Below are 18,322 nucleotides of genomic sequence, written 5' to 3'. Positions count from 1 at the left end.
CCATTTATTAATTGTTGCTCTCAGTGTCTGTACTACTGGTGTTCTATTTAGGAAGTGGTCTCCTGGGCCTATGCATTCAAGTGTATTTCCCACTGTCTCTTCTATGAGGTTCACTGAGGTCTTTCATCCATCTGGACTTGAGTTTTGTGATGGCGATAGATATAGATCTATCTGCAGTCTTCTACATGTTGAGAGCCAGTTATATCAGCACCATTTGCTGAATATGCTTTCTTTTTTCCATTTTATATTTTTAGCTTCTTTGTAAAAAAAATTAGGTGTTCCTAGGTGGGTGGTTGATATTGGGGTCTTTGACTCGATTCCATTGGTCTGCCTGTTGGTTTTTATGCCAATACCAAGCTGTTTTCATTATTACAGCTCTGTAGTAGAGCTTGAAGTCAGGGTTGGTGATGTTCCCCAGATGATCTTTTATTGTACAGGGTTGTTTTGGGTATCCTGGTTTTTTTTTTTTTTTTTTTTTTTTTTTTGGTTTTCCATATGAAGTTGACTATTGTTCTTTCCAGGTCTGTGAAGAATTATGCTGGGATTTTGATGGTGATTGCATTGAATCTGTAAATTACTTTTGGTAGGATTGCCATTTTTACTATGTTGAGCCTACCTATCCAAGAGCATGGGAAATATTTCCATTTTCTGATACATTCTTTTAATTTCATTCTTTAAAGAATTAAAGTTCTTGACATACAGGTCTTTCATATATTTGGTTCAAGTTACCCCAAGATACTTTATGTTATTTGTGGCTATTGCAAAGGGTGATGTTTCTTTGATTTTTTAATCAGCCCCTTTATCTTCTGTAACTAGGAGGGCTACTGATTTATTTTGAGTTAATCTTATAGTCTGCTAAATTATTAACAGTCTTTATAAGTTGTAGAAGTTCCCTGGTAGAATTTATGGGGTCAGTTATGTAAACTATCATATCATCAGCAAATAGTGAAAGTTTGACTTCTTTTCCAATTTGTATCCCCTTGAGCTCCTTTTGTTGTCTTATTGCTCTAGCTAGAACTTCTAGTACTATGTTGAATAAATACAGAGATAGTGGACAGCCTTGTCTTGTTCCTGATTTCAGTGGGATCAGTTTCAGTTTCTCACTATTTAGTTTGATGTTAGCTGTTGGGTTACTGTATGTTGCCTTTATTATGTTTAGGTATGTTCCTTGTATCCCTGCTCTCCTTAAGACCTTTATCATGAAGGTGTGTTGAATTTTGCTGAAGGCTTTTTCAGGGTCTAGTGAGATGATCATGTGGTTTTTTCCTTTCAGTTTGTTTATATGGTGGATTCTGTTGACGGATTTTCATATGTTGAACCATTCCTGCATCTCTGGGACGGAGCCTACTTAATATGGTAAGTGATTTTTCTGGTGTGTTCTTAGATTTGGTTTGTCTGTATCTTATTGAGTATTTTTGTATCAATGTTCAGGAGGGAAATTGGTCGGCAATTCTCTTTCTTAGTTGTTTATCAGGATACACAACTAGATCAGGGTATCAGGATAACTGTAGCCTGGTAAAAAGAGTTTGACAATGTTCCTTCTGTTTCTACTGTGTGGAATAATTTGAGGAGTATTGGTGTTAGTTCTTCTTTGAACATCTGGTAGAATTCTGCACTGAAACCATCTGGGACTTGGCTTTTTTTTGGTTGGGGGATTATTGATAACTGTTTCTATTTCCTTGGGGATTATAGGTGTATTTAAGTTGATTATCTGTTCTTGGTTTAATTTGTGTTCTTGATTTAATATGTGTGGGAAAACACACATATTTACATTATAATATATAAAGGTAGCAAACTGTTATGCTATGATGTAGCAACAAAAATAATTTTATGGTTGGGGTCACCACAACCTGAGGAACTGTATTAAAGGGTCACAGCATTAGGAAGGTTGAGAACCACTGGACTAAGGAAACAAATCGGAATCAGGACAAGATGGCATTACCTAAGTCACTGGGTACTGAACCCAGGACCAGGCAAGCAATCTATCTACTGAGCTATAATCTCAAACCCTATTTTGACATTTGAAACAGTTATTCCCTACACTTCCCAGGAGTCTTGACCTTGTGTTGATTCTCCTGCCTCTGTTTTTGGAGTGCTGGAATCACAGGTATAGGCCACAACACCCCTTGCTACTTGGTCGGTGTTGGCCAAGTACTTGCTATGTGATTCCAGCTGGCTTTGAACTTGTGGCACTCTTCTGCCTCAGCCTCCAGAGTGCAGAAATTATAAGCATGAACCACCATATAACAGGAAAAAAATGAAAGACCCAGATATTGTGGTTCAAACTTCAAGCTGATGATCAGAAAAGCAAAGTAGCTGGCTACTAGCTCTCACCTCTAGCTCAGGGTGAAAGGGCTGACTCACTAGCACTTCACCAAAACTCAGACTGCTGCCTCTCCTCAATGTGGCTGGTATATGCCTTCCTGTCCTCAATGTGGGTGGAGAATGAATGCTTGATACTGAGACCTTGCTCCTGTTTTATATACCTCCCTAATGCTGCTGATATCATCTTTATGTGAGCTGTTTCTCTTTAGGACTGGATCAATCTTATGTAGAACTGGGTAGCCTTGGACTCACAGGAATCTGGCTACCTCTTAATACTGAGTCCTAGGATTAAAGATGTGTACCTTCTGGCTGCTGGGATTAAAGATGGGGACCTGGATTTTATGACTTATGGCTGACTTTGCTTTCTGAATCCTCAGGCAAACTTTAATAAATCATAAATAATATATCACCTCATTCCCCTTTTTTATGTAATACAAAAAGAAGGCTACAACTAACATAAGAAAGTATATACAATATATACAGGCAATAAGTTCATCAGCAATGTCTAGTCCATTTGCATTTGACAAATTCAGAGGAAATATCTAGTCCATTTGCATTTGACAAATTCAGAGAAAATATTTCATTATCTATCCTATCTTGGTGAGTTCAAAGTCTTGTACCTAATTTACTTTCTTTCTTTCTCTTTTTTTTTTTGTTTGTTTGTTTGTTTTTTGAGACAGGGTTTCTCTGTGTAGCTTCGGAGCCTATCCTGGTACTGGCTCTGTAGACCAGGCTGGCCTCGAACTCACAGAGATCCACCTGCCTCTACTTCCCCAGTGTTGGAATTAAAGGCATGTGCCACCACCGCCCAGCACCTAATTTACTTTCTATTCTAATTTGCACTATCAAATTATCTTTAATGTCTCTGAGACTTCTACACTTTACATTTCTAAACTATATTTCTATAACTATACTATCCTGTTTTCAACTCCCTCAGAGACACAAGAAGGAAATAATATTAACTGAGTAAAGAAGAAGTGTGAGCAGGCAGGTAACTTCCAAAAACTGTGAGAAATGATAAAAACAGTTAGCTGCCTGGACAGTCACCCAAGGTTCCTCTACAACAGGCCATCCATCTTTGGCCTATTGGCCTAGCATCTCTGACAGACTTTTCTGTGAAATAGGATTTTCCTGAAGGGCTGTCCAGCCTTGTCTTGGCAAGATTTGACAGTCACTCTTTTTTGTGTCCTGTTTGTCTATTTTGGACAGCATACTGTCAGCAGTCAAGGTAAGGGCACGTTCTTTGCCATAAAGTAACCTCAGTGGCATTCCCCGGCTGGCGGGAGGTGTGGGTGTGGGTGCAGTTGGTCAATGCCAGTTTTGTTTACTCTGTGCACCCGATGGTGCAACCTTGAAGGCTGGCATACTGAAAGCTGGTGACAAATTAACAGAGGTCCTTGAAGAGGCCAACACTCTGTTTAAGAAATATCAAGAGTAAGAAAAACAGTGCTAAGCCGGGCGGTGGTGGTGCACGCCTTTATTCCCAGCACTCGGGAGGCAGAGACAGGTGGATCTCTGTGAGTTTGAGACCAACCAGGTCTACAAGAGCTAGTTCCAGGACAGCCTCTAAAGCCACAGAGAAACCCTGTCTCAAAAAACCAAAACAACAACAACATTATTCCCAAATTTGTATCAACATACAATATTTGTATATACTATGCAAAAGTCTAATCCAATGTAAAATATTTAAAACTAGTAGTTGTTTTTTTAAAGGTAGATTCAATAATCTACCTGTTTATCTTACCATATCTATATCCTCCCTTTTTTATTTTCAAGAGTAGAACCAGTAATCTATCCTTTTATCCTATGGTATCCGTATCCTTTTTCAAAAAAAAAGAAAAAAAGAAAAGGAAAAACCTTAAATCTAATCCCATTTGTTCAACTTTGGGGGGGTTGGTTTTTTGAGACAGGGTTTCTCTGTGTAGCTTTGGAGCTTATCCTGGCACTCACTCTGGAGACCAGGCTGGCCTCAAATTCATAGAGATCCGCCTGCCTCTGCCTCCTGAGTGCTGGGATTAAAGGCGTGTGCCACCAACACCCAGGAGGTTTTCTCTGTTTTAACAGTCCTGGCTGTCTTGAAACTCACTTTGTAGAGCAGGCTGGCCTCAAACTCATTCCCTTGCCTCTGCCTCCCAAATGGTGGGATTAAAGGTGTGTGTAACCTCCACCCGGATTGGTAAAAATCTTCTTTTTGGAGACTTCAGAGACCGAGTTAGGTCAAATTATTTCTTTTCTTGGTAATTTTTTCCCGGTAGCTCTTCCTTCATCTTTGGATGCGCATTTGTCCAAAGGTCTTTAACTTCCTCAAGATAGTTTTTAATTTCCTGGAAAGACAAAAACAAAAACTTCCCCAACCCTAACTTTGGGGAGCTTCCTAATCTAATCTTTATCAATTGTGACTTATGGCTTCTCCTGGTTTTTTGTTTGTTTGTTTGTTTTCTCTTCTAAAGCTCTTCTATCATCCAGAACAATATGTTTTTTAATAAATTATAAATAATATATCACCACACCACCACACTGACATCAACTATCTTTTTAAAAGATTGCCACTAGAAAAGCTCTTTCCCATTTACCCGCTGCCCCATTTTGTGTAAATACAAATTCCCTATTGCATAAATGTTTTCAAAGATGTCCTGTGGTGAACGTTTGCCAAGTGTGCTTCTCTCCTTAAAGTTTGAGAAGACAGCGGTCTACGGTTCTCCCACCTGCTAAACTCCTTCCAGGAGGGTACAGCTATCCCAGCACAATTCAGGAATGGGCCAGAGAGGCGGAATCCTAGAGGTGTCTGCAGCCTAGCTCATGGGGACCTTCCACCAGGCTCCTGGTGGCAGATGCACGAGTTCCCAACTTTGCCAACACATTCCTGCCCTTCCTCCGTTTAGCCCCGCCCCCAGTGGGAGAGGTCACTGAAGGCTACTACTTAATGCAATAGGTGCCTGTGCCCCCGCTACAGCAGCTGCTACTGGCTTCAATCTTGATAATAGTCTGCATCTTTCTCTCTTTCCCGTACTTGGCACCGATATGTCCCGGCCACTGTCACAAAACCTGCCCGCCACTGTGTTGGGTGCCATGGAGCTAGGACACAGCTTAGATGTGACCTCCAGTGCTGCGGTAGTGCGGGCCTTCCTGCAGGGAGGCCACAACGAGATAGACACTGCCTTTGTGTATGCTGAAGGCCAGTCGGAGAGCATCCTGGGAGGCCTGGGTCTTGGGCTAGCTCCCAGCGGCCACAAAGGTAAGGGTCATGCCTGTCATGCACCAGCATTGGGCAGGGCTGATTCCTCCCCTGTATAACCTCGCCCCACACCTGAGGCTCTGATCTCACCTTGTCCACCCAAGAGGTCTGAGAACCATAAACTCTGCAGGCTAGCTATGCACAACTCTACAGTCTCCTCCCCTTCTTCCAGAAAAGTGGCCTAGGACCCTCTTCCCACAAGATGTCAACCCTCGCTCAGTCAAAATCCATGGGGGGCTATCCTGTCTCTGGGGCATTGAGAATGTTGGGTTGGCAATCTCCCAGTGTATAGCCTCTCCCACCTAGTCCCCAGCAAATAGGTGCCTCTGGCATACCTCCAGCTGCTAAGGCAGGGGCGTTCTGAGTTCCAGGCAAGAAGGAAGAGGAGTGGGAGGAGTGATGGGAGGAGGAAAGAGAGAGCGAAAACTAAGAACAACTCTAGAGAGCTTGGGGATGGGGACAAAGATAACAAAATTTGGCAATACTGAGAGGGTGGATATGGGATGGGTGATGGGAGAGGACGGGAATTGTCAGGGTAAAGCTTGAAGGGGGACCTTTGATGGGGGACCATGGTGGATTCCATGGCAGGTAATGGTGACCAAGTCAGAGGGACAAACACACCAGGCAGACAGAGTTTAAGTGAGAAGTTTTATTAGAAAGGGGAGGGAGGGGGAGGAAAGAGCACAGAGGTAAAGAGACAGAGAGACAGAGAGACAGAGAGACAGAGGGACAGAGAGACAGAAGAGAAGAGGGAGACAGGAAAAGCCCTGTCTGCCCCAGGGGAACAGCAGGAGAGAAAGTGGGAAGAGAGCTGGAAAAGAGCCGAAAGAGAAGGGAGCAGAGAGAGAGAGAGAAGAGCCAGGAAGGGTTGCTATGACTACCTGGTTTTGGCCACCTTGCAACCATGTCTTTGTTTCAGGAGGGACTAACTTGTTATGCTTGTGTTCTGTCCCTGTAATCCTTATTTTGCCTGCCTGCCAGATTCCCCATTTGAAACCCCCTACCCCTGAGCTATAACTGCCTTGTCTTCCTTGCATGCAATGCTGACCTCTGGAACCCCACCTTAGGGGTGGAGGGGGGGCAGCCCATGTTCAAAAATAAAAAAGCTTTCTTTAATTAGGCCATGATGATTTGGGTCCGGGGTGTTTCTCCTGCCTCCCCTTACCAAGGGGTGAAATTTAAGAGTGTAGCACACCTGGGCCAGCTCTACTGTGAACTGTTGCAGTAAAGAAGCCTGAGTGTTGTGTGTGTGTGTGTGTGTGTGTGTGTGTTGGTCTGTGTGTCTGTGCATGTGTGCGCTCTTGCCCATGATGACATGGATCTGGAAACCAGAAATATATATCTTTCTCTATCAATTCCACTTGTTTTGTGAAATGGTTTCGCTGTGTAGCCTTGGCTGTTCTGGAACTTTCTCAGTAGACTAGGCTGGCCTGGAACTCACAGAGATCCTCTTGCTTCTGCCTGAGGAGAATTAAAGGTGCGTGCCACCACTACCTGGCTAACTCTCTCTCTCTCTCTCTCTCTCTCTCTCTCTCTCTCTCTCTCTCTCTCTCTCTCTCTCTCTCTCTTTTAAGACAAGGACTCTCCAGCTGAACTTAGAATCCTCCATTTCTAGTAGACTGGCTGGAGAGTGAGCCTTGGGATCTGCCTGTCTTCTTTCCCCAGCAAATGGGTTCTAGGAACTCCCTGGCAAGCCCTCCTTTTTCATGGGGCTCACACTTGCACCATGAGCACTTTCCATACAAAACTGGTCCCCCACCTCTTAATTTCTATTTTTCTCCCCCAAAGTGGAAATCGCCACAAAGTCTGTTCCAACCCTTGGGACATCAAGCACACTTGACAATATTCGGTTCCAGCTGGAGACATCACTGAAGAGGCTGCGGTGTCCCCAGGTGGACCTCTTCTATTTACACATGCCAGACCACAGCACCCCTATAGAAGACACACTGAAGACCTGCCACCAGCTGCATCAGGAGGTGAGGGTGGCCCCTGAGCTTGGGGAGATGCTTTCTGACCTTTTCAACTCGACCCTGCCTGGAGAGTGAGTGCTGGGGACACACAGCAGGGCTGGACACATCCTCTCTCCAGGCTCCCCACCCAGTCAGGCTCCCCTTCCTGGTCCCCTGGACTGAACTGGGCTATGATGGAGTTTCTCCCCTGCAGGGCAAGTTTGTGGAGCTTGGCCTGTCCAACTATTCCTCCTGGGAGGTGGCTGAGATCTGTACCCTCTGCAAGAAAAATGGCTGGATCCTGCCAACTGTCTACCAGGTGAGGGGAATCTGGTGTGCCAGGACCATCTAGATGTTGGGGTCCATGGATCCATCAATCCTGGGTCTTTGGGCATAACTATGACACCTGCCACCAGTACTATGTGAATGTCTTCATTGTGAAGATCTAGAATTACTAAGGACTAAACTGAGGGATTTTACAAAGGTGCATTTAGGGTCTCTTGACATATCTCCCCTCTCCAATTGTGTTCCTGCAGGGCATGTACAATGCCACCACCCGGCAGGTGGAAAAAGAACTCTTCCCCTGCCTCAGACACTTTGGATTGAGATTCTATGCCTACACCCCTTTGGCAGGTATGGGTTGCCATGGGGACAGGTCCTGTGGGTGGGTGTGTGGGCAGGCATGCCCCAGTGGATGCTCAGTCCAGGTCCTAGGAGGTGGGAGGCTTTGAGAAGGGCATGGCTGGTGCTCTCTCTCCAGGTTCCCTCCTGTTCTCCAGTTCCTAGCAGGGAATGACCTGGCTATTTCTGGGAGGAGTCAGGGCCAGGATCTGACTGCTGCCTTCCTGCAGGGGGCCTGCTGACTGGCAAATACAAATATGAAGTAGAAAACGGAAAGCAGCCCTTGAGCCGCCTCTTTGGGAAGAAATGGGATTATTTCTACAGGGACTGGTGAGCTGTGTTGGGGATTGTGTCTGGCCGGGGGTTCATATCCCAGCACCCACAGAACAACTCATTCTCAGTGCTCGCATGCCTTTAGTACAGTGTTGAACTGAGAAAGGATCACTGGCCTTCCTTGCTGCTGAGCCTAGGCCCAGATTCTGTAAGAGACTCAGTTCATTTGTTTGTGTAATATGTATGGATGTTTTGCCTGCATGCATGTCTGTGTATCACATTCATGCAGTGCCTAAGGAAGCCAGAAGAGGGCAACAGATCACCTTGAAATTGGAGTTGCAAATGGTTCTTAGCTGCCATGTAGTATGGAAGAGTTGTCCTCTCTCTGAACTGCAAAGCCATGTCTCCAGCCCCAACAGGCCCTATTCTAAAGATGTAGGATGGACAATGATAGACCAGGACACTGACATTTTCCCCTGGCCTTTGTGTGCATACAACTGTGCATGCTTGTATGTGTATATATGCACATATAACCCCAATACAGAAATCAAATCAAATAAGATGAAATAAGAAAAAAAAGGGGGCCAGGTGTTAGTGGCACACACCCATTATCCCAGCACTCAGGAGGCAGAGGCAGGGGGATCTCTGTGAGTTTGAGGCCAACCTGGTAAACATAGAGAGTTCCAGGACAGGCTCCAATGCTACACAGTATGGTTCTTTGTCCCAGCAGGGTCCTGCCACCCTTGAGAGCCCCAAATAAACACACAGACGCTATATTAATTATGAAAGTGTTGGCCGGTGGCTAGGGTTTCTTATTGGCTAGCTCTGTCTTAATTATTAACCCATAACTACTAATCTATGTATTTCCACATGGGCTTATCTTACCTGAGAACGCCTGACCTGCAGCCTCTCTTCCCGGGCTCACATGCGACTCCTTCCTGCCTATACTTCCCAGAATTCTCCTTGTCTGCTAGCCCCGCCTATCCTTCCTGCCTGGCCACTAGTGCTTTATTCATTAACCAATAAGAGAAACATATGTACAGAAGACATCCCCATCAACCCTGTCTTGAAAAACGACCCCCCCAAAAAAATGGGATTGGAGATGTAGGTCAGTGATAGAGCACTTGTGTGGCAACTGTAAGGCCCCGGGCTTGAGGTTAGCCCTCAGTTCTGAGAGAGAAAAGAATGAACTAAGAAAACATAAAAAGAATAAAAATAGCAAGATTGTCAACTATAATGCATGTACAGTGATAGTTATAAGGAAATCGTTTCCTGTCCCATGCTTTTTTTCCTTAGACAGGGCTCACTATGTAGCCCAGGCTAACACATAACTTATTCTCTCTCTTCCTCTAACAGCTTCCTAAGTGCTTGAAGTGACATGTGTCACTATGGACTGTCATTTTGGGCAAAAAAAAAAAAAAAATGTATTGTTATTGAAAATAGAGTCTTCTGTCACACAATACATCCTGACTACAGTTCCCCTCCTCCCACACCCCCACCTCCCCACCCTGCAGGGAGTCTTTCTCTGTCCCACCAGCCAGCTCCCAAGTCACCACACGGAGACTTATTATTAACTATGAAAGCTCGGCTGATAGCTATTAGGACTGTTTCTAACTAGGTCCTATAACTTAAATTAACCCATTTCTATTAATCTATGTGCTACCACGTGACTCCTGGCTGTTACCTCTCCCCCTGCATGTCTTGCTTGTTCTCCATCTCAGCATCCCCTCGTGTCTCAGCCTTCCTCTTCCCAGTATCTTCTGTGCCTGGAAATCCTGCCTAGCTATTGGCTGTTCAACTCTTTATTAAACCAATCACAGTGACATATCTTTACCATGTAAAGGAATATTCTAGAACACACCCCCAGAGCCACTCCCCTCCGTATCCCCACAGAAAAGTGCAGGTCTCCAAGAGACAGCAACAAAACATGACAAAAGAGGATACAGTAAGACAAGGCCAAAGGTCTCATATAGAGGCTGGATAAGGCAACCCAACTGGAAGAGTTCCAAGAGCAGGCAAAATAAATTTTTTTGTTTTGTTTTTCTTTTTTTTAAAGATTTTATTTATTTATTTATTTATTATGTATACAACATTCTGCTTCCATGTATATCTGCACACCAGAAGAGGGCACCAGATCTCATAATGGATGGTTGTGAGCCACCATGTGGTTGCTGGGAATTGAACTCAGGACCTCTGCAAGAGCAGTCAGTGCTCTTAACCTCTGAGCCATCTCTCCAGCCCTTGTTTTATAAAACAAGACATGGTTTCTTTGTGGCTTTGGAAGTTGTCCTGGAACTTGCTCTGTAGACCATGCTGGTCTTGAACTCACAGAGATACGCCTGCCTCTACCTCCTGAGTGCTGGGATTAAAGGCATGGGTCACCAACGCCCAGCTCAAAAAAAAATTTTTTTGAAGCAAGATTTCATATATTCCAGGCTGGTCTTGAACTTGCTATGTAGACCAGGGTGGTCTTGAACTTGCTCTGTGGCTGAAGATGACCTGAATTTCCAATCCTCCCGCCTGTACCTCCTTAGTGCTGGGATTAAAGATGTGTGCCACCACACCCATTCTATGAAGAGGCAATGACTGAAGTCAGGAAATCCTGCATGGCTAGGGAAGCTTACCAGCAACTGGGATACCCTCTGCCACCAGTCCCCAGGACTGCAGGGAGCAGACCACACTCATGTGACACAAAGCTATTGACCCCTGCACTTCCTTCCCTATCCAAACAGCTTCTGGAAGGAAAACTACTTAAAGGGCATTGACCTTGTGAAGAAGTCCTTGAATACCACCTATGGTGGCAGCGCCCCCAGCCTGACCTCGGCTGCCCTGCGCTGGATGTACCACCACTCACAGCTCCAGGTAGCCCAGCCAATTCCTTGCTCAGCTTCTGCCCCATGGGGGACTCAGAGGTGTCTTTAGGTGAATTCTTGTGAGCACCCATCCCTCTCCTCCGGAATTCTTGTCTTCTGCTTCTTATGCTAGGTCTGCCTTTGCTCTCCCCAGTCATTGGTGCCAGGCTAGGCACAGAGCTTTGCACAGGGTTTATGTATCTCATAGGCCTTAGGCACTGTTGATGAGGAGCCTTGAGTCGCTACAATCCTACAGAGGGAATAGAAATCAATGTAAGCTTATTTGCAGCGCGCGCGCGCGCGCGCGCGCACACACACACACACACACACACACACACACACACACACACACACACACACACACCACACACACACACACACACACACACACACACACACACACACACACACACACACACACACACACACACACACACACACACACACACACACACACACACACACGTCATGTTCCTCAGGTGGGAGCCATTTTCCTCTCCTCTGGGGATCTGCCCATGAAGTCTCTTCAGCTTAGTGTCTGACACACTTCCAAAGGATGCTCCGTAAGAGGAGCTAACAAACAAAAGGAAGTAAGAGCATCTTAGAGAGGCAAAACACCTCAGGCGTTTTTACATGCAGAAGAACTCTTCAGCCTACACAGATGAACACAGTGATGAGGGCTGGAGGAAGGCCAAGGCACACAGTCTATAGGTCTAACGGTTAGAGATCCAGTCAGTTCTTTCTGGGTGTTTAGGATGTAAACATAAACAGATTCCCAAGCGTTAGCAACAGATTGGGAAAGAAGGACAATTGATAGGATCCAGAAAGATGCTAGAACCTGGCTGTCACCCCTTGCAGGGCAACCGAGGGGACGCAGTCATCCTGGGCATGTCCAGCCTGGAGCAGTTGGAACAGAACTTGGCTGCCGCTCAGGAAGGGCCCCTGGAGCCGGCTGTTGTGGATGCCTTTAACCAAGCCTGGAACCTGGTTGCCCATGAGTGTCCCAACTACTTCAGATAGACTGTCCTGGCCCAAGCTGCCAAGCAAGGGCTTTCCCACCCCCTCTTGGGTTCACACCCTACCATTTCTTGCCTTATGCTGACTCAGATGGTCCTTCTGCCTGTCTCCACTTAACACAGTCCTCTAGATTGCAGCCCTGCTCCCTGTCACCTCACTGTGAGAGCAGGCTGGGCACAGTAGTCAGCAATGCTTCCTGTCTGAATAAAGCTGGCATCTGTCCTGGCTGCCGCCAGGACTGAACCTCACATGGTCCCCTCTACTGCTCCACGCCTGCTCCCTCCACGCTGCCTTGGGACCCATGAGAAAGGGTGGAACCAGGAGCTGGGGCTCCAGAGAGCATAGGTGTGGGAGGGTCTCATATTGCCTGGCAAGGGTCCCCTCACCATGTCCTGATCCAGCCTCACCCATCTTCTGCATGTGACAGAAAGGAATGGGTGTGGCTATGCATACCTGTTAATTCCAGCACTCAGGAGGAGACTGTTGGGGGAGGTTTACCCCTATGATAAGTTCCAGGCTAGCCTGGGACTCTGCCTCCAAAGAACAGAAAGTAAACCAAAACCCACCACCTTGGGAACTTTTTGTTCTTTCTTTGAGATAGCATTTCTCCAAGTATTAGCCTTGACTATGCTGGAACTCGCCTGTAGACCAGGCTGGCCTCGAACTCAGAGATTCCTACCTCTGCCTTCTCAGTGCTGAGAGTAAAAGTGTGTGCCACCACACCCTGTCCTGTGGGCCATTTTTAGCATTTGTAGTCTCAGTAGTGGCTTTGGTTTTAGCTAAAGCCTCCTGTCCGGTTGTCCCTCCAGTCCTCAGCTCACTATCTCCTCTTCATACAGTTGGGGACTGAGGCTATTCACAGTGGGCAGGTCTTCCCACCTCACTGAGCCTATCCAGAGCGTCCACATGTGTGTGCCCAGAGGCTGCTCTACCCAGTGAATTGCTATGACTTGTAGTCCAGCCTGGGTTAGAGTGAGATACTGTCTCTGAATGAATGAATGAATGAATGAATGACTATACAATATAGACACCCTCCAAACTGACCCAGCAATTCCATCCCTTAGCTACAGACCTGAAAGACAGGATAACCTGTGCCCACAAAACCTTTCTCCTTAGTATTTATGGCAGTGGTGTTCATAATAGCCCAAGTGTCAATCAACTAAGTGAATGGAGAAATACAAGGTGCAGGGCTTTGAGCTGATTTCCCGGATCCCTTTTTTGTTTGTTTGTTTGTTTGTTTGTTGTCTCTGGAGATAGGGTTTCTCTGTGTAACAAACAGTCCTGGCTGTCCAGGAACTCACTCAATAGACCAGGCTGACCTTGAACTCACAGAGATCTGCCCGAGTGCTGGGATTAAAGACATGCACCACCACTGCCCAATATACACAGAGACTCCTTATTAATTATGACAGCTTGGCCCATAGCTTAGGCTTGTTTTTAACTTGCTCTTATAATTTAAATGAACCCATTTATATCAATCTACATTCTATCATGCGGTTTCCTCTCTGTTTCCTCTCTGTGTCTGCTGGCATCTCCTAGATTCCTCCTCCTCTTCCTTTCTCTTCTTCTGGGAGTCCCACTGATCTCTCCTGCCTAGCTATTGGCCGTTCAGTCTTTTATTACACCAATCACAGCAATCCATTTTCACAGGGCATACAGATACCCCACAACTCTCAGGTAGGTCATCGTCCATCTGCTGGAACCTTCCCGACTGGGCATCCCACATGTATTTGATGGTCACTTTGAATTCAGCCATCTCATACCCAAAAAGCTTCTGTAAGAGGTGGAGGAAGCAGAGTGAGGAGCAGCTGTGAGCCATGTCCCAGCAGAAGGGTAATGACATCGGCCCAGACTCACCAAGACACGGGCCTGCTCTGGGGTCAGCACATCCCCCTCCTTGCACACTTCGTAGTCAGATAGCAGGGTCACCACACCTGCGGGAGGGCGGCCCCAAGTCACTCCCAGCAGAGGCTCACGTGGCACCTGCTGCTAGTGCTCAGTGCTAGGGGGCATTTGGTCTCAGATTGTCTTCCCTGCAGCTCAGCACCCACAGGGACAGTGGCTGCCTCCTCCATGTCCTTGAGGAGGTGAGTGCACAGCCTGCCTTCACAGGAGAAACTGGAGAAGTGGCTGGGCAGAGGGGAGAGCCTGGGGGAAGGTGGTGCTGAGCTCCTTTTCCTTCTGGACTTCCTGTACCTTCGTATTTCCTTTCCCACCTCCCCCCTCCTTTTTGAGACGGGGTTTCTCTATTTACCCTAGTCTGTTCTGGAACTCACATTGTAGACCAGACTGTCGTCAACTCAGAGTTCCATTTGTCTTTGCTTACTGAGGGCTGGGATTAAAGGCTTACCCCATCACCACCCACCTCCTTCCTTTCTTCAATTTCTAGATTTATTCTATGTGTAGGGGTGTTTTGCCTGCACGTATGACTGTGGTACCAAGTAAATACCTGGTGCCTGTGGAAAACCAACCATTATTCTTAACCCTAAGCACCTCTCCAGGCACCTACCTTTCTTAAGGGCAGTGGGCAGACCTAGCTGCCTCAGCTGTGGCTCCATGGAATGAGGGAACTGCTCCAGGGGCCCTGGATCCAGGCTCACAGTTAAAGTTGCTTTGTTCCCAGCTCGAGCAAAATCCATTTCTGTATACTTTGTGAACCACCTAAGGAGGAGAAAGGTAATGGGAAAGTTCCCTGCTGTGCCACCATTGAGGTGAAGTCTGGCCCTCCTTTGAGTGCACATGATGTGACCTGCTGTCCCTGTACATCTTGGCTGTGGACCTGCAGCCAGTGGGGAGGACCATGCCAGACAGAATGAGAGAACCCTGGTTACAGAACCCTGGTTTTAGTCAGAGGCTTCCAGAGCCAGCCCCAACTCGATGTTACCACGGGGCCCATCTTTTCATCTCTCCCTGACTCTCAGCTTCTCTCCCCACGTCCCTCACTCACTCGTTCACCTCCTCCTTCGTGCGGTTGGTAAAAAGGAGCCCAACTTCACCTCTCAACTTCTTGCTGACCTGAAAAAGGAAAGTGGGCATCACTGCTCCTTCTCTGAGGCCCTTCCTGCAAAGGGGACACCCGGTTATCATCTAACACCTTTCCTGATTAGTAGAACTCCTAAGAGGCAGAAGAGAAGGACATCAGGGGAAGAACCCCATGGGTCTGCAGATTAACACAGGTTTACGCTGAGCTCAGATAGAGTGCTCTCAGTGGCAGCCCTAACATGCTGGCTGAGACAGGACCCTTTTCCTGCTGTAGGGCACGGTGCGCAGGCCATCAGTGGCTGGGCTCAGCTAGGGAATAATAAGTATCGTTCCTCTTTTTTTAAAAACAGAACATTTTTCTGGGTGGTGGTGGTGCACACCTTTACTCCAGGCACTCAGGAGACAAAAGCAGGTGGATCTGTTAGTTCCAGGCCAGTCTGGTCAATACAGAGAAACCCTGTGTGGAAAAAACAAATTTAAAACGAAAGAAAGAAGGAAAGGAAGAAAGAAAGAGTACCAACAGTCAACCAAAATTTCACTCTTTATGTCAAAATTAACAAGCAAGTCTATTCATTAGCATAGTCTTTAATGAATCGTAAAATTGCTTGTTGTCAAATAATTGTTTTCAGTGTTTTGTTTTACCTTTATACATTGTTGTTATTATTGTGAGGGGGCAGAGTCAGTTCTCTCAGTCCTCTCCTTCTACCACATGGGTCCCCAGATCAGGCTTAGTGGCAAGGCGATTGCTTAACCCCGTCAATGGAGAACAGTCTCTCTGGCCAGGTAAATTTATTTCAAAGCAAGAAACAATTTTTTTTTTATTATTTTTTGAGACAGGGCCTGGTAGAGGCCAGAATGACCAGCATCCCACTACGTAGCCCAGATGACCTGAGCTTCCGATCCTCCTGGCTCTGTTGGGAACACACATGACTCAGCACGCCCAGCTGTGGTAACTTTCTTAGGGCTTATCAGCAAGACTTTGAACCCATGCCTATTTGTATATACCGATGTGATTAGAGTCTCATAAATACTGCTCTAATCAAAAGCAATGCCCAGTGGGAAAAGGTGAGGAAGCCTGTGCTCACCAAGATAGCCCTTGAGCTCTAGTCCCTGAACCCTGATTTTTTATTTCCTTGGGCATTTTGTTGTTGTTGACATGTAGCCCACACTGTCCTGGAGCTGTATTGCTCAAACCTCTTGAGTCTCCTACTTCTCCATCCCAAACGCTGGGTTCCATGTGTGCCCCACCACACTCAGTTTATGTGGTGTGGGGGAACCCAGGCCATTGTGTGTGAGGCAAGTGCTTTCCCAGATGAGCTGCATCCACAACTGCCTAACTGTCTTTGGACATTTGACACAGAGTCTGGATATGTAGCCCTGGCTGGCCTGGTACTCATGTATTGCCTGGACCGGTCTTGAAATTGTGACAATTCAATCCTGCCTTAGCCTGTCGAGTCCAGGGTCACCATGACGTGGCTGCTTTCCAATTCTTTTCTTCCTCTTCTTTTTTCTTCTCTGTTTAGGAAGTATGGTCTCACACTGTAGCCCAGGCTGAACTGGAACTCACTATATAGGCCAGGCTAACCTCTAGCATGAAGCAGTCTTCTCAAACATGACCCATCACACTCAGCAAGGTCATCTATTTTAGTGTACAGCGCTGAGGGTTTTGACAGCTGCACACAGTCTTGAGTCACCACACAATCAAACTACAGTCCCATCACCCAACACAGCTCTTCATGACCCCCTCTCCCAGAGGACGCTGGTAAACTGTGGCATTGTCTTCTGGTACTGGAGTGTTGTGGGTACCCATAAGAAAAGACTGCTCACACTGGGTTTAAACAATGTCTCCATTAGCCAGCCAGTGACTAAAGTAAGTACTGGGGATTCCAGTGTAGCCCTGAGCCTTTCTCAGGGTGAGCTTTTAAGCAAAAAAGCCATGTCCGGGGTTCACATGCTTCAGTTAACAAGGACAGTTAAGCAGTAACAGAATTCCAGAGGACAAAAGCAAAGTTAATACAAATTCCCAGAACTATGGAATTTGATGGCTTAGGTGTTTGTCTTTAATTTGGAAGGTGGTGCCTTCTCCATGCTGAGTTTTGTGGCCTGAATGGGATTTCCATTATGAGTCAGTGGTGCTAAGTTCTGGGGTCCTGTTACAGGAGGGCACAGAGGGCACTAGACACTCTGGATCTGTGGTTAGGTTGTGAGCTGCCACATGAGTGCTGGAAACCACACTGGGTCCCCTTGAAGAGCAGCCAGTGCTTTTGCCTCCTGAGCCATCTTTCTATCCCTTTTGTGTTTTCTGTACCTCTAGAGTTTTCTTCGCAGCAGTGTCACACATACAGAATCATGGTGTGTGGCCCCAAGCCTGGCTTCTTTCAGCTGCTGAGATTAATCTGTTACTGAATGTAAGTTTATAGCTTACTTAGTTGCCCACTCTCTTTCCAGGGACATTTGGGCAGTTTCGGTATTCTGCCACTTCCAAGTAAACAATTCTGAAGTCTCCTTAATGGCTGGAGATGTAACTCAGTTGGGAGAGTGCTCCATGGCCACACAGTCCTGGTGAGATTGCTCACACCTGTCACCCCAGCACTTAGTAGGTGCAGAGGCAGCACTTGTGAGGAAGAGGCAGGCAGATCTCAGTGAGTTTGAGGCCAGCATGGTCTACAAAGTAAGTTCCAGGACAGCCAGGACTGTCCCACAGAGAAACCTTGTCTCCAAAAATCGAAGAAGGAGGAGGTGGAGGAGGAGGAGGAAAAAAGAAAGAAATGAAAGAAGGAAGGAAGGAAGAAAGAAAGAAAGGATGGAAGAAAGAAAAACAGAAAGAAAATAATCAGAAGTTGAAGCTCATCCTCAATGCATAATGAGGTAAAGCCAACATGAGATCATGAGATACAGGTGTGTGTGTGTAGTATGTGTGTGTCTGTGTGAGTATATGTATGCATAATTTAAAAAACAACACAGAGCCGGGCGTTGGTGGCATATGCCTTTAATCCCAGTACTTGGGAGGCAGAGGCAGGCGGATCTCTGTGAGTTTGAGACCAGCCTGGTCTACAAGAGCTAGTTCC

The 18,322-nt window shown here is 46.4% G+C and overlaps 2 protein-coding genes across 3 annotated transcripts; one reads left to right on the top strand and one right to left on the bottom strand.

Annotated features, from left to right (window-relative positions):
* Positions 1-568: 568 nt before the first annotated feature.
* On the top strand, positions 569-12,520 carry LOC100751467 (aflatoxin B1 aldehyde reductase member 3). 2 transcript variants are annotated; one of them, XM_027399844.2, is made up of 9 exons: positions 569-583; positions 1,274-1,356; positions 5,310-5,560; positions 7,349-7,536; positions 7,724-7,828; positions 8,046-8,142; positions 8,361-8,460; positions 11,136-11,265; positions 12,114-12,520. In XM_027399844.2, the coding sequence occupies exons 2-9, from the start codon at positions 1,283-1,285 to the stop codon at positions 12,273-12,275; spliced, it is 1,107 nt and encodes a 368-aa protein (XP_027255645.2). In that variant the 5' UTR covers positions 569-583; positions 1,274-1,282; the 3' UTR covers positions 12,276-12,520. The 2 variants fall into 2 exon arrangements, with proteins under 2 accessions (XP_027255645.2, XP_027255644.1); XM_027399843.2 differs by lacking the exon at positions 569-583 and adding an exon at positions 3,450-3,553 and having other exon boundaries at positions 1,125-1,356; positions 5,405-5,560.
* An 11-nt stretch (positions 12,521-12,531) lies between these two features.
* Positions 12,532-15,400, bottom strand: LOC113833877 (mRNA turnover protein 4 homolog). Its single transcript, XM_027399851.2, has 5 exons — positions 15,220-15,400; positions 14,782-14,933; positions 14,130-14,206; positions 13,941-14,046; positions 12,532-12,563 (listed from the first exon to the last, which is right to left on the bottom strand). The coding sequence occupies exons 1-5, from the start codon at positions 15,357-15,359 to the stop codon at positions 12,532-12,534; spliced, it is 507 nt and encodes a 168-aa protein (XP_027255652.2). The 5' UTR covers positions 15,360-15,400.
* Between the last annotated feature and the right edge of the window lie 2,922 nt (positions 15,401-18,322).

This window comes from Cricetulus griseus, chromosome 2, assembly GCF_003668045.3.
Source record: "Cricetulus griseus strain 17A/GY chromosome 2, alternate assembly CriGri-PICRH-1.0, whole genome shotgun sequence".
Classification (NCBI taxonomy): Eukaryota; Metazoa; Chordata; class Mammalia; order Rodentia; family Cricetidae; genus Cricetulus; species Cricetulus griseus.
This window is presented reverse-complemented; position numbering and strand designations above follow the sequence as displayed.